This window comes from Periplaneta americana, chromosome 17 (assembly GCF_040183065.1).
Source record: "Periplaneta americana isolate PAMFEO1 chromosome 17, P.americana_PAMFEO1_priV1, whole genome shotgun sequence".
In the NCBI taxonomy this organism is placed as follows: domain Eukaryota; kingdom Metazoa; phylum Arthropoda; class Insecta; order Blattodea; family Blattidae; genus Periplaneta; species Periplaneta americana.
Genome location: NC_091133.1, coordinates 126,511,974 through 126,528,839, shown reverse-complemented (window position 1 = coordinate 126,528,839; position 16,866 = coordinate 126,511,974). Strand labels below are relative to the sequence as shown.

Sequence of the window (16,866 nt, the reverse complement as noted above, 5' to 3'; positions counted from 1 at the left end):
TAATTACTACATTTCGGCATGGTCGAGCATAAAGAAATTAATTTATTTAAAAATAAATTTTCATCTTGTCAAGCATTATATTAATTTGTGTCCTGAGTTTGCAAGGAATTGAGAAGTTACTCACATATTATCTTGCTCGGAGTCGACCTCCTTGGCCGAAGCCTGCTTCTCCTCTGGATAATGAAGGTCTCCATTTTCCCGACCCTCTGCTGCTGGTCTTTCAGTCATTGCTGTAACTTGTGCTGCGAGGGATTCATTCTCTTCCCTCAGTTGTTGCGCTTCCATCTCAAGTTGCGAAAACGAAGACACTTGGGAAATTAGATGTTCGTTCTCCTCTCGCAGACGCTGGGATTCTATCTGCAGGTCTTTCACTTTTGCAGTCTGTGCTAACAACTGTTCATTTTCTGATCTCAGCCGGTTTGCTTCATTCTTCAATTCATTCAGGCCCACACACTTCTCTTTAAGTGCTTCTAGTTCTTCATGTAAATTACCAGATTCGTACTTCAGTGCTGCTTCATGTTGTCTAGCATTTGTTATGTGAAGTTCCAATTCAGTCTTGATTCGATGTAGTTCCTGTGACAATGGACAGCAATATTAGAAAAAAATTACATATAGATACAGTGGACACTTTTTAATTCGAACTCAAAGGGAAATTTAAAAAACTTCGAATTAACAAAAAAACACTTTATTTTGCAAAATAGTGTGCCCTGAAATAAATTTATTTCATACAAATACTATAATTAACATGCAATGCAACTCACCCTTTTAATTTCCATATTTTATCCATAAAAAGTACAGTCCTAGTAGCGTGACACAGTGTTTAAAGCACTTGAGTACAAGACAAACAATCAGTAAAAAAATTCACCTCCTCTTATGCGTTTTCTATTTCCACCACTTTGTAAGTTCCAACTCTCCAATATTTTTTCTTTATTCTTTATGTAGGTGGATAAAGTGTTCGGCAATATTCCATATTCCTTGGCAATAACGTTCTTCTTTTTTATTCCCTTTTTTTACTTCCCTGAGCACTTCAACTTTTTTTGCCAGTGTTAAACTGGTGTACGCTCAGGGTTTTGACATTGTACGTAAAAGAGTCACTGAAACATTCCTATCAACTGAAGGTTTTAAGTTCACTGAATTTTGTACTGCATGTACTGTGAAAGTAAGGGGGGGTACTGTACTTCGTTATTTCCAGGTCTTGGGCGATGAGGGAGGGGTGGGTGTCTACCTGAAGACACAAAGCGCTGGACAATAAGGTAGAGTTCGTTTGCCAGTAGTCACAGTCTAACGGAAATTCAACAATAAGCAACTAGGAATGCGGAAACTAGAAGATGGATTCTTGGAAATTTTAACTGAGATGTACACGAACCATATTTCGACTTTTATAAAATTCAGAATACTTTTTTCATAATGAAAAAATTAAATTGTTCCTTCGAATTATCCAAATGGTGGGTTCAAAACGTCGAATTAAACGTAAATTTTTTACGTTATTTTGAATAGGAGTTTCAAGGAGATTGTACTTTTATTCGAATTGCCCAATAATTCGAATTATCGAATGTCGAATTAACCAGTGTCCACTGTATATACTTTATAGAGAAGGAAAATATTTTTTAAACATAAAGGCTGGGTGCACACAGAATCAGACGCGGCGTGGCACGACGCAACATTTTGTCTCATGGTACTTGTCTCCCATTGATTTATTATGTGGTGCACACAGAATCAGACGAGGCGCGACGGTCGCGAGTGGACACAAAGAGACACAGAGACACAACATTGAATGACTCCTAGAAGTTCGTCGCAAGGAGACTGTCTGATAGCTGCAGTATACTGCGCATGAGTTAGTAGTGGCTATGATTGCACGCTTTCACCATCAACAGACATTATTGTTGTTGTGTAGTGCACATTATTCATAATGGAGCTCGATGCGGATAAATTAGTCGTTTTAGTACAGGAAAGATATGTTCTATAAAATCTTTGTAACAATATCACAACAATAATGTGGTTTCTAAAAATATGTGAGAAATTGCAAATGAGATGAAAGCACCAGGTGGATAATAATATTGATAATAATAATTTGTAGTAGGCCTACTTCTATGCTCTATACTTTCATTCACTATTGATTTAATATATTATTTTTCTTTATTGTGAGTCGTGAAGTAGTCATAAACATACAAAATGACGTTTGTGCACTACATTAGTAGTATTTAATTTTAAGATTCTTTCAATTCTATAGATTTTTAGGCGTATTAAGCATCCTTAGGAAATAATAACCAAAAATACAATGGAATTTCTCTTATAGACAATCCTCTTTCATTGACGCCATTTTCTAGCCTACGCCAGTTTTCTAAACCCACACAGCCAGCAAATCAGTTGTCGCGAGTAGACCGTGTTAAGTTGTCACGAGGCGTTGTAAAGCAAAATGTCGCGTCTCGCCTCGCCACATCGCGTCTGATTCTGTGTGCACCTGGCCTAAGAGTTATTCATAAATGATGATAATAGTGCTATTTTTACAATATTTAATAGACCATGCAACACTTCACTTTTCTCCTACCAATGGAATTTGTGACAGCAAGACTAATCCAAGAATTTTCCATAAGATTACTTAACATTCACCTTGCAGTTGCAGAAACTTAAAAAAAAAATAATAAAGACCCAAGTAAGTGATTAGCCCAAACGGGTTTCGAACCCATGTCTGAGTATTAAGACCTAAGAGTACTAATGTTGCTTGCTAATAACTAGAACATGCTGGTGCAATTTTAATATTACCGTATCTTGCTTGAAATGACTCAATAATGGCAATCTTACAGAAAACATACATAAAGGGTGATTCAGGATTCTTTAGCTATATGCAGAGTGAAAGTAATACAGCTGTGCAGATTTTATCACTTCATTCCTTGGATAGAGTAAAGCAATAAATTCTAATATCATGTTAGTCCCAAATGAATACTTTTCTTAAAAAAAAAATTTATTTTCCCCTCAATGTTAACACAGTTTTACTCGATGAGTACTACCCATATGATTCTAATTTTTATTGTTACCTTAAGAAAAACTGATAAGGAATGATTTATCCCTTTGCAGTTTTTCAATAAAATTAACGGTTTTCTTACAAATTAAATAACAATATTAACACATTATTCCCTGCCATTAGAAAGGCTGGCAACCCTGCTGCAGTAACTAAGAGACGGAATGCTGCTATTCAGACCTGAGTTTGTGTGAGTATTCATAGGTGAGCCAGTGATACACTGTTGCCACACTATGCAGACTTTCAGCCCAATTTTCTAATTAACCATGCACTTAATTAAAAACGCATAATAGATTTCTTATTTATTTTCATGTAATTCGATGTCCCCTTCAATCTGCACAGTTATATCACTTCCACCCTTTGTAACATTTAATAATAATAATAATAATCCATGGCGCTACAGCCCGTGAAGGGCCTAGACCGACCAGCCGGCTGCTGGCCTCAAGCCCACATGCCGAAGCAGAGGTGGACGATCATCCAACCAGAAAGGAGGTATTGTGTGGTTAGCACGATGATCCTCCCAGCCGTTATAGCTGGTATTCGCAACCGGATTTCGCTACCTATCATAGCTCCCCAACTGCATCACGATGCTGGGTGGGCACCAGTCCCATACGCTGGCCGAAATTTCATGAGAAAATTTCTTCCCCCATGAGGAATCGAACCAGCGCGCATTCCGTAACGCAAGTCCTAGGCGGGATGCTTTAGACTGCGACGCCACGGCGCGGGACTGTAACATTTAATACTTCGAAGAATAAGGAGGAAAAAACGAGACAATTACTTCATTCTGTATTGCAAGTTCCTGAGCTCGATCAGCAGACTCTGTTAGGTGAGAATTTTGAGATTCAAGATGTCTAATCTGATTCTCAAGGTGCGACATCTGTTCTCTCATAATTTTGTTTTCTCCATCTCGTCCTATCTGTCCTTCTCTCAGCTTCTGGAGCTCAGCACTTAGTGAAGCATTGATGTTCTCTTGTTCCTGAAGCTCTGCATGTAGTTGACCAATCTGGGACTTGAACGCAGCTTCAGCCTACGGAGAAAAATAACAATGCAATTCCGAAACTAGAAGTGGAAGGTAAAGGAAAATACAGAAACTGAAAAACACTTAGTGCGAGTTAGAAGTTTAAAGATGAAATGTATTACTAATAAAAGATTAGATAGTAGATAGTAGTACGAGAGAACATCATTCAATATCTAAAAATTATAATACCACAATGTAACAAAGTATATTTACAAATGAACAAGTTTAAAATACTGGCTGTATAGGACGAACGTATTTTACACAAACTAATAAAATGCGTAATTTAAGCTCACATCTACACTTCTACTGGGAAATGTTGCATACATTACGTAGTACTGGCTGAGAAATGGTACAATGATAGGACTACACATGGAAAGGAGATAAGCTGGAAATAAAGATAGTCTACTTCGAGAAGTCATTTCAATATTTTAAAACAATAAAATCTGTATAAATTCTTCGTAAATAATTTGAATAACAAAACTATGAAAATATTTGGAATACAAAAACTACTTATAGTAGGCCTACTGCTCAAAAATATATCAGATACAAAAAAAAAATCAATACTTATTTCATTGTGTAATAACAAAGATATCCATCTTGCGAAAATAATATTAAATCAAACTACTAATTCCGAAACCACAACAAATACATTCTACTTGTTAATTAGTCTTTTTTTACAACTTGCATTCGAAAGGCACGAGGAATTGGAAGGAGAAGGAATGTATGGGAAGCAACATAAGTGAACAAAAAATTGAAATGAAGAAACAAGAAACTCCAATGTCAGAGTTCTGCAGACGTGAAAATATGCAGACTAAATTGTATTATCAGCATCACTTATTTTTGTGTTCTCTGAGATCATAACTAGAGTCCTGATTCTGGTTACTTTGAGTGTAAGTTAGGTGTACATGGATCATACTAGCTTTGCTTTGAACTGAGCCCTCTGACTTGTCTCCCTGCTCCGCATCGTGTGTTTACATCTACTTATTTGTATGTCTGCCTGTATAGGCACTGAACAAAGAGAATGTTACTTATGTATAAAATATACTGTCACGTGGATTTAATAACACACTAAATATTTATTTTTAAAGTCATCTTATGGACAACAGAAGATTATTCTCACAATAAGTAAAATGCATCTGGATTCTACATAGGCCTACTTTTTGGTTTCATAATTAAGAGTTGCCAACCCTCCTGTATTTGACCTTAATTTTTAATAGACTCCCGGCTCCCGTATTATATTTCCTTTGAGCATTTTTCTCCCTTATTTTTGCATAATATAAATATTTTTATTCTAAACATTTGATTTTGCAGTGAATGATTATGATTTATAGGAGGAATTTTGTTGTTCAAGACTGGCATTAAAATGTGCAGTCTTTATAAAAGGTAATGCTTATCAGAAATGAAATTGGTGCTTACTTACTTACTGGCTTTTAAGGAACCCGGAGGTTCATTGCCTGCCATTGGTCCCTATCCTGAGCAAGATTAATCCATTCTCTATCATCATATCCCACCTCCCTCAAATCCATTTTAATATTATCTTCCCATCTACGTCTCGGCCTCCCTAAAGGTCTTTTCCCCCTCCGGCCTCCCAACTAACACTCTATATGCATTTCTGGATTCGCCCATATGTGCTACATGTCCTGCCCATCTCAAACGTCTGGATTTAATGTTCCTAATTATGGCAGGTGAAGAATACAATGCGTGCAGTTCTGTGTTGTGTAACTTTCTCCATTCTCCTGTAACTTCATCCCTCTTAGCCCCAAATATTTTCCTAAGCACCTTATTCTCAAATACCCTTAACCTATGTTCCTCTCTCAAAGTGAGAGTCCAAGTTTCACAACCATAAAGAACAACCGGTAATATAACTGTTTTATAAATTCTAACTTTCAGATTTTTTGACAGCAGCCTGGATGATAGAAGCTTCTCAACCGAATAATAACAGGCATTTCCCATATTTATTCTGCGTTTAATTTCCTCCCGAGTATCATTTATATTTGTTACTGTTGTTCCAAGATATTTGAACTTCTCCACTTCTTCAAAAGATAAATTTCCAATTTTTATATTTCCATTTCGTACAATATTCTGGTCTCGAGACATAATCATATACTTTGTCTTTTCGGGATTTACTTCCAAACCTATCTCCTTACTTGCTTCCAGTAAAATTCCCGTGTTTTCCCTAATCGTTTATGGATTTTCTCCTAATATATTCACGTCATCCGCATAGACAAGCAGCTGATGTAACCCGTGGAATTAGTGCTTACCTGTTTAAAATCAAACCATGTTATAGTTATAAATTTGGAAACACTAGCGAGTTTTGTTTTAAGCATACCAAGTAGTAATGCTGATACAGAGGATGTTTTATCTCATGAACAATAATTGGACAGATGTTCGGAAAAAAAATACACACACACACATACACACACCCCTGCGTGCACGTGGGTTGCAGGAAGCCCCTAGGTAACCAAATGCAGGACTCCAGTCATAACATCCAGCAGTTAAACAGTGATTTGATTGTAATATATGGTATAAGAAAAATTTGAGGAATGCTATTAAAAACTTTAATTTCTAAACATACTATGAATTAAAGGTATGCACTACTAAGTTTCAAAACTTCCACAATTTTTATCCTATTGCAATTAAATTTTAATCACTAATTTTTTCATTAAGATTAGATGATATTGAAATTTTCAGATTTTTTTTATTTGTAAATTTGGTCGACCAAAAAATGAAACAGAAAAATGCAGCTTACCAATTAGATTACATATAAATGAATAAAGATTGTTTCTAGTTTCATGGCTTAAAATGTAGCTGAATAATTGAGTAATGGAACTGAGTCTTAAGGTCATGCATAAAAATTATACAGACTGTATTTTTCAAGCGACATAAAAATAATATACATTTCCACATAATATAGTGTTTAAAATGTGTGGTAAAAGTGCCATTGCATTATCTCACTTCGTTTTTTGAGAAATGTGACTTCCTAGATTGAAAAATGTAAAAAAATTATTATCTGGGAAATTGAATTTAAGGCAATGCACAGGTGAAAATTCTAAGTCCCGTAATTTTTATCCAAACTTCTTGAAATTTATACTGTACATTAATCTTATAATAATTGAACTACATACCAAATTTGATGTCTCTAAGTTAATTATTTTTCAAATTATTACTCATTTTGTGTCTTATTAACACCTGTCATAAAAAATGTTCTGTGCAGAAGAAATATGAGATTTTTGGAATTCTGCTGTGATTTTTGTGTTCAGAGTAAGTACTTTTATAAAGTGACGTACCAGTAAAATGATGCAAGGTCGTTCGACTGAGATATAGTTTTTTGAAATTTGTATGACTTCAAAAATTATTTTTTCTCAAGTCATCATATGATTAAATTTGAATAATTTGAAAAGTATTTGCATTTAAAGATAACTACCTGATGGTCAGGTTAGCTTACGGCTCTTTAAGAGAATTAAAATTTAGATAATTTATATAATGAAATAAAACATTCCACAAAAATTTCCAATAAACCAAATGAGTTTTGGTAGGAAAATTTAAGAAAGGTAAAAACTGAAATGTTTCACTACAACTCAGTAGAGGATATTCTAAAAAAACATAGCAAAGCTATAATGATTTTAAATTATAACTAGTGGCTTGTGCAGCAAATGCTGCTGCAAACTAAGTTCGTTAGACGTTCAAATAAAAATTTTTCAGATTTATTTTCAATGAAGAATATTTGTCTTTTTGATAGTTATTTACTTCCATGATAATGAAACATACTCCCTCTGAATGGATTTTTTTAAGCCAAATACTTTTTCTTGACCTATCCAACTTCAGCTTTTGAGTTTCAAGGCGAAAACGCAAGTATCAATGTCAGGACGATAGCAGTAGCTATTTCAGGTCATTGTGGATTGTAGGCAAAGTTAAAAAAATGTCAGGTTTGCTAAGCTTTCGAACAATAGCATTTTCGTATAGCTGCTGCATGTAGAACTTGAAATGTCGAGCGTAAAATCATTTTATCCTACTAAGAGGTCTTGCTGAAATGATCTGGAGACCAGAAAATTTTGTAGGCCTCTTATTTTATCAGTAAGTAATACCTTTTGATCTTTCCTTAGGAACTGTAATTTTTGCGCTCTCTCGAGCCAATACTGAAGACAATGACACATATCAATATCTACACTACACCACCATTAAGTATATGAAAAAGACCCAACTCCACTGGGTTAATAAGTATAAAAATATTTGATTTTTAATAACAATATTATTATCTTACTTAAGTTTTATAGTTATATATAGCAGCCACTCAGTAAATTATAGAAATGAAGATCTAAATTAAGATATTCTCTACATTTACTTACATAACCACAAAACGTTTCACTTTCATGTCATCAATATAGCATCAATATTATGTACAATTAATGAAAAATAGATGCATCATGATATTAACTACCGGTATAATAATATTTAATTTCTAATGGTAATAATGTCATTAAACCACCTCAAGTTTCGTAGATTTGAATATCCAATACACAGCTGTACTCAGAAAATTATACATTGCAGAATCAGTTTTTAATAACAAATTGAATTGAGCTCTAAATATGTCGGCATTCCTGCAGGTCATGGCCTTCGTGTAATAGCCTATTGTTTATTGTAGTTTGTGTTTTGTTCTGAAATTCAATCAAGTCGGCTGTGATTGAATAAAATTAGTTCTCAAAACTGACAACAGATGGATTTTGGAAAATAGGAAAATTATGTAGGAAAATTGACATTTCACTGAAAACTACTACTTTTCCGAAAAACTTTGGGTTCCAAGCTTCAAAATGAGGGGCCATTTATTAAAATCCGTTCAGCCGTTTTCCCGTAATTTCCATTACCAGTTCAAATTATATATATAGACGTATGTGAGATTTACAATCTCAGCCTAATGTTAACTCAAATAGTCCTGCATCTTCTCTCACGACTACAGCACACAGACATTGACCCTGTTCCTCATTGCAAGTTTCTGTCCACCAAATCAGAGATGCTGCCTTCACCTCCTGGTTTGTCTCGTTGAGACGAGCAATGTGAAGCTCCAGTTGCTGGCGCTGGCTGTGCAACTCCTGTTCCATAACTCCTTGAGCCTGACCCTGCTCCTCCTGCAGCTTTCTGAGTAGCAGGTGGTCTTCACTCACCTGAGCTTGCAGCTATAAGCATACCATCATCATGAACCTCCACAAACAAATTCAACTTGATTCAAAGGGAATAGGAGATCAGCATCAAATATTTTGTATAATTATCGCTAACCACCAAACAAATTATGGTTTAGGATGTACGAGATGCATTCAAGTTGTAAGGTTTCCTAATTTTTTCTCAAACATGCAACTGAGCTTAAAATATGCAGGCACTGTATGTGAATGTGTGACACAGATGGCAGCAATGTACAGTACACAGAACTATACTAAAAGCCAGATTATGAACCGACTAAACCAGAAGCAACGTTCTGTTTCTCTCTTTCTGAGCTCTGTTGCCACATAGTGGTGCGAGATTCAAAGCGTGTTCAGTGTTTGTCACATAATATATTTAAAATAACTGTCGTAGCTGTGTTTTCAATTATTAATATAATAAAGAAGTATATAACGAATTCAAACATTTCAGTTAAACGAACAACGATTCAATTCAATAATAATAATAATAATAATAATAATAATAATAATAATAATAATAATATAGTGTTAATTAAATGTAACAAGATATACTATAGTAATTTTTATTTTATTTTGAGTTGTTATAAATCGAATTTACTATTTAGCTATTTTTGTACAATAATAATAATAATAATAATAATATAGTGTTAATTAAATGTATCAAGATATACTATAGTAATTTTTATTTTATTTTGAGTTGTTATAAATCGAATTTACTATTTAGCTATTTTTGTACAATAATAATAATAATAATAATAATAATAATAATAATAATAATATAGTGTTAATTAAATGTATCAAGATATACTATAGTAATTTTTATTTTATTTTGAGTTGTTATAAATCGAATTTACTATTTAGCTATTTTTGTACAACAATAATAATAATAATAATAATAATAATAATAATAATAATAATAATAATAATAATAATAATAATAATAATAATAATATAGTGTTAATTAAATGTATCAAGATATACTATAGTAATTTTTATTTTATTTTGAGTTGTTATAAATCGAATTTACTATTTAGCTATTTTTGTACAATAATAATAATAATAATAATAATAATAATAATAATAATAATATAGTGTTAATTAAATGTATCAAGATATACTATAGTAATTTTTATTTTATTTTGAGTTGTTATAAATCGAATTTACTATTTAGCTATTTTTGTACAATAATAATAATAATAATAATAATAATAATAATAATAATAATAATAATAATAATAACAACAATAATAATAATAATAATAATAATAATAATAATAATAATAATAATAATAATATAGTGTTAATTAAATGTATCAAGATATACTATAGTAATTTTTATTTTATTTTGAGTTGTTATAAATCGAATTTACTATTTAGCTATTTTTGTACAACAATAATAATAATAATAATAATAATAATAATAATAATAATAATAATAATAATAATATAGTGTTAATTAAATGTATCAAGATATACTATAGTAATTTTTATTTTATTTTGAGTTGTTATAAATCGAATTTACTATTTAGCTATTTTTGTACAATAATAATAATAATAATAATAATAATAATAATAATAATAATAATAATAATAATAATAATAATTTAATGGATATGATCTTAATTTTATATTTACACTAATTAAGTCATGTACGAGTATATTCCATTATTATTATTATTATTATTATTGTTATTATTATCATTATTAATTCACATAATATATAAATAAGCAAATATACAAAATTTAAAAGGAAAACTCGAGCCGGCTGAGCCAATGTTTAAAATAAATAAGAGTATTCGGACACTGTCAGGTCTGCTATTAATTTATAGTACACACAATATGGAAATTAGAACAGCTAAGTAAGCCACAAGCAGTGCCTCAGCTGTTTGCCGCGCTGCTTCTTGCACCGATGTGATGCCTCCATTTACACTTTTTGTCGGTAGTGCTTGCATACAGACAAAATCATTTCTCTTTCTCTCCAGACTTAAAAACCCGCTTTCTTTTGTATTGTAACACTCGGGAGAATTCATTATTCTATTCAAGTATATAGTTCTTGATAATACTATCAACAATATTAGTAATTAAAATTACTGTTTTAAGAAAGCACGAGCTAATGACGCTGGTACGAAATGCGACTCGTAATGCACGTGGTACTGCAAATGAACTGGGAAGTTTGGCTATACTGTCTCCGTGATCCCGTTGCCAGATTTTCGTTAGCAGACGACATTTTCACGTGAGGTCCAATGAAAAGCTCCGTTCTCCTTCTCCCCTCCATCCCCGACACTCAACGTGTCATCACTGCACAGGCTACCCCTCTAACCCGCACTTTCCTCTTGCCCACCCAACTACTTCCTGTTTAGTCAGTTCATAACCTGGCTTTTAGTATAGTGTGGCTGCAGTGAGAGTTAGAAGGTATTTTCGATACTTCAAATGGCGACGTTCTCATTACAAGACCAGCTTGTTATCATCCAGTTTCTCCATTTGTGTAGCGTGACATCCACTCCACTGACATTCACTGTCAACTGAGTGAGAAATGTGGTGATGGTGTTATGGATGTGAAAAAATGTGCGTTCATTGGTGAGACAGTTCAAAGAAGGCTGAATGTCATATGATAATAAACAGTAAGAGTCTTGGCCACACATCAGCTGGGCCAACAGTGGAATAAGTGCACCTATTACATCCATGACACTATCATCGCATATCTCACTCAACTGCTGATGTTGATGAGTGTCATGCCACACAAGTGGAGAAACCGGATAATAACTTGCTGATCTTGTAATGAGAACGTCGCCATTTGAAGTATTGAAAACATCTTGTAACTCTCACTGCAGACACTGGAGTTCTTTGTGGCATACACAGTACACTGTCAGTGTCAAGCATTCACAAATGGTGCCCGCATCTTTTAAGCTCAATCACATGTTCCCAGTCCTGAGAAAAAAGTTAGGAGAACTTAGAACAAGAACACAGAGGGTATAATGTGATTCATAAACATATAATGACATTCGTGGTGTTTATTCTACAGATAATTGTGAGTAAAAGAAAATAAATATAAACCTAGAAACTGTCTCCTAAATGATGGTGCTATAGCAACTAGAATAAAAAAAGGTGTGAAGTGTAACATGAGAGAAGGAGAGAGGGAAACTCAGAAAAAATGTTATTTCACTTACTCACAAGTATGAGTTTACAATAATGTATATTGAAATCATTTTTCTTGGCAGTGCACAACATTTTGCGTATTTTAACCTGGGAAAATAAAGTTGTCCTTATTTATTTGACAGAACATAAAGAAGTCATTGGTATTTAATAACAGTTAAATATAACACATGGTCCAGGTTGAAAATGATTATTTAGTCTATCTCATATAAGAACAATAATTAATTGGAATGAGTTTAACTCAATCTAATAATAAACTAAAACTGTAATAGTTATTTATGCAACGAGTGGATAATCTTGATTTTATGGCATGACTGAATTTTTATTTTTATTTTATTTTAAACATTTCATTCCAAAGACTGTACAACGCAGCATAGGAAAATGTCATGATTTACAAGTAAGCAATAAGTTCATAAGTTACATACAATGAAATAATCACGTTATATAATATCATATGGACAATTCTCCCTAAAAGTTATACAGCTATATAGAGTTAAAATACTCACCAATATTATATAATGACAAGTCTATTAATTTATTTTTAATTTCTTTCTTAAAAAGCCTCAAGCTTAAATGTCTAATATTGCCGGGTAAAACATTATATAACTTTTTACAAATTTCTACAAAGCTGCTATTAGTAGTAGTGTAGTTACATTGTCCTTTTCTTAAATAATTTTTATGCCTTGTAGAATAGCTTGTACTGAGCTATTTGTAGTAAAATTATTAATATTTGTTTGTACATACATTAAACAACTTAAAATATACAAAGTCGGTACAGTTGGAATTTCAAGTCTCCGAAATAAAGGTTTACAATGTGTACGGTTATCAACATTACAAATTATTCTTACTGCCCTCTTTTGTAGTTTCAATAATTTTATTATTTTAGGATCATTACCCCAAACTATTATTCCATACATCAGATTGATATGGATATAAGCATAGTATACGGATTTTAGTACTTCAACACTAACATGTGTTTTTAATTTCCTTAACATAAAAATACCTTACATAGTATGTCAATATGACAGTCCCATTTAAGTGTAGATTGTATATGCACTCCTAAAAATTTGACAGATTCTTTACAATTGATTCTATTGTTTAAGGAAAACTCTAAGTTCTGTATCTTCTCTTTGTTTAAGCAAAGAGAATTGAAGGGGTTAGTGGAATAAGAGGGTATCCCACATTTTGGTAAAAATGAACTAAGTCCATATTATGAAAGCTGAGTCCATCTACTGTTAGTTTAATGTGCTATTTAAGTAAGGGATAGTCCCATTTTAAAGTAAATATGAACATATGAAAGGGCTTTGTAAGTTGTATCAAAATTCTGAATGGAATAAGGAGGTATCCCACAGTTTCTTGAAACCTTGCATTGCAATGAGTGGACATTAGATTAGGCACCTCCTATGAAGAAGTGTTCAGAAAGTATGTGTTGTAGGACCGATGTTTATTGGACATTATTTTCTTGTTTTGATGCATACTAGCACCTCCTAAAATACTGGATATTTTTAACACTCTGTATAACAAGCACAGTTATGAAACCAAAGCACCCCGATGGAATGCTCATCAAAGCTGCTTAGCATCCTGACATACTGTCCATATTAAAGTTCATACCTCCAATTCATCACAACTTTTATTTAAATTTGAAATCAGATAATGGATGTGAAGTAGAAAACAATGATCATAACCCATTACCGCCTGGTCTAGTTGCCTCATAAATGGTGCCTTGTTGGTACCACTTATGAGGTTCAGACCTGTCTTCGGACAGTTGACTCAACAGACAAACAAATGAATCTTATTTAAGTTTCTTTTGATTAATACCTTTCAAAGCTTGTTTCTTTCTTTCTTGTAAAATATAGTATATCATAAGTGAAATTTTCCTACAATAACAATAATAATCAAGATATTATGCTCTACATTTGCAGAAAGTTAGTTCAATACCTACCTAACACATTACCCAAAAGACTTTGTGATTCTTATTATTTTCCTTAAGTTACAGAGAATCTAACAAAATGCTAAATATCTCAAAAACATACCTTTGAGGGATACCCCCTTCTTCCACTAAGCCCTTCAATTAGCTGAACACCAATCTTCTATTTTTCGGTTGATTGCATCAAGATCATTAATAATTTTCAATCTATCATATCCAGTAATTGTCGCGTAATAATAGTGAGTGTCATAATACAAAGTTAAAATTATGTCTGGTCTGTTAAGAAAGTCTCTCACCTGCTGGTTTTGCTGAGTAAGAGCCTGCTTTTCAGCATTGTGGGAATCTACGGCATGCTGCAGTCTGGTAGACAACGACTGTATTTCAGTCTGCTTTGCTACAACAGCTTCTTCCAGCTGTCGACAGGTGTGTGTGAGACGTGAGCGTTCCGAGTTAATTTCTGTGCGCAACTCCTTCAATTTGCTCTGGAGAGACTGTGAGGCTTCTTGCTCTTCTTGCAATGCTTTCTCCTTTTCTGCTAACTGCTTCTTCAACTTCACTACTGGATCCTGACGGCCCTATAATGGAACAAGATACTAACTAATTTAAATACATTCCTGCCTTGTAGCTGAAGTTTCTTGTTGAAAGCTATCATGTACAACCATAATCCATAATTTGGGTAGATACTAAATCATAAGTTTTGAGAAGGATGATCAACAAGCCAATAACGTTAACGATGAAAAGAAGTCTATTTACAACCCATGTATTCCTCACTTCAGTGAGAGATACAAAATGAATATTAATACATGGGAAGTGAAAGGACTTCTTTTTGGCGCTAGAGGAACTTCATTTAAGTTAACCAAAACCATTCTCCTTTCTCTTAAATTTTCTAATGAGGATATTAACAAAATTTGTCTAATGGTATTGAGAGATTCATTATCCATTTTACGCAATCACTTGTATAATACTATGTAATTTTTTTTCACTTCATTTCATTACTCTTCAATGTATTTTCATATCATGTTTCTCCGAAATCAAATTGCACTTTATTTTTAAATTTATCATTGTCCGTATTCTCTCCGCAATCATATTGTATTTTTTATTTAACCTTTGCTTTGTATTCTGGATCCTAGTGGCCAGCTGTAGATTTCGGCCAGATGTCCCAAATTGTGGAATTTGTTGTTGTTGTTGTTGGTGAAATATGTCACTGTTAAATATAGCAATATAATATATTATGTTTCATTTCAAATTTTCTGGACACATTCTTTTCTCATAGGTACTTGAAATCGTAATAGAGAAATTGTTCAAATTGGTAAATATTAATAAGTATCTAGGGTCAGGATTTATATGTACAAAGTCTGAAATGTACATAATATAACAAGAAATATGTAACAACATGTAAAATCCAATTTTTGTAGGATTTACTACCTTTCTAAAAGGCAAAATGTGGATTGTATGTCAGGCAGATACATATGTTTTTTTTTTTTTATTTGACAGTGTAAAAGAATAGAATAGAATGTTTTATTTTTGCTTGCAGAGTTAAGGCCATAAGGCCTTCTCTTCCATCAGTCAACCTTAATCAATATAATAGTAACATACATATTATTTAAATTATGAATATTTACAATACACTAAAGATTCTCCAGAAATATTTATCAGTTAAATTTTAACGACTAGTACATGTTTATTTAATTTGAGATAAAGCCTATACGAAAATGTACTAACTTAATTTATGAGCTAATATAATTCAATTAGATATACATGCAATATGTAAAGAATTATAATTAAGTTGAGATAGCTAGTCGGTTAAATAATGAGAATTAATTTAATAGTAGTTTACTAGGACTATGTTATAGGGAGCAAAATATAAACCTAAAATATATTGATATAATGATAATAATATTAATGTAATGAGATTTTGCCATTAGAGATTTTGTATTCTATTTAAAGAAATTAATAATAATAACAAGAAAGGACAAACGTTAGTTTCATTGTAAGTAACAAATATTAATCAGTAAGTAATATATTAAGCAAGAATTTATGTAATTTTGACCTAAATGAAGTTATTGTCCAACAACCCTTTACACACTACATCCACCACTGATGATGACGATGACAATAATAATAATAATAATAATAATAATAATAATAATAATAATAATAATAATAATAATAATATAATAATAATAATAATAATAATAATAATAATAATAATAATATGTAACCCATCTATTAAATAAAACTGACTTTATAGCAAATGTTTTGCGATATTACTCGTAAGTGACAGATTGCATTATGTAATTTTGACCTAAATGAAGTTATTGTCCAACAACCCTTTACACACTACATCCACCACTGATGATGATGACAATAATAATAATAATAATAATAATAATAATAATAATAATAATAATAATATGTAACCAATCTATTTAATAAAACTGATTTTATAGCAAATGTTTTGCGATATTACTAGTAAGTGACAGATTGCATTAAAATATCCGAAAATATACTGCAAAATTATCTTTTATGTCTGAAGATAACAACGCAGTGTGACGAGACCATTTTGCGAAGATAATAG

General features: G+C 32.3%; 1 protein-coding gene across 10 annotated transcripts in view; it reads right to left on the bottom strand.

Moving 5' to 3' along the window:
- The window catches only part of LOC138692649 (ribosome-binding protein 1-like), a 163,455-nt gene that overhangs the window by 63,177 nt on the left and 83,412 nt on the right, over window positions 1-16,866 (bottom strand). For 8 of the 10 annotated variants that reach the window (XM_069815735.1, XM_069815738.1, XM_069815741.1 and 5 more), the window contains 4 exons: window positions 14,585-14,863; window positions 9,059-9,208; window positions 3,798-4,046; window positions 125-573 (listed from right to left, as the gene is read on the bottom strand). In XM_069815735.1, the coding sequence (XP_069671836.1) occupies window positions 125-573; window positions 3,798-4,046; window positions 9,059-9,208; window positions 14,585-14,863 (1,127 nt within the window). The remainder of the gene's footprint in view (window positions 1-124; window positions 574-3,797; window positions 4,047-9,058; window positions 9,209-14,584; window positions 14,864-16,866) is intronic. The other 2 variants (XM_069815744.1, XM_069815745.1) reach the window with 1 other exon arrangement.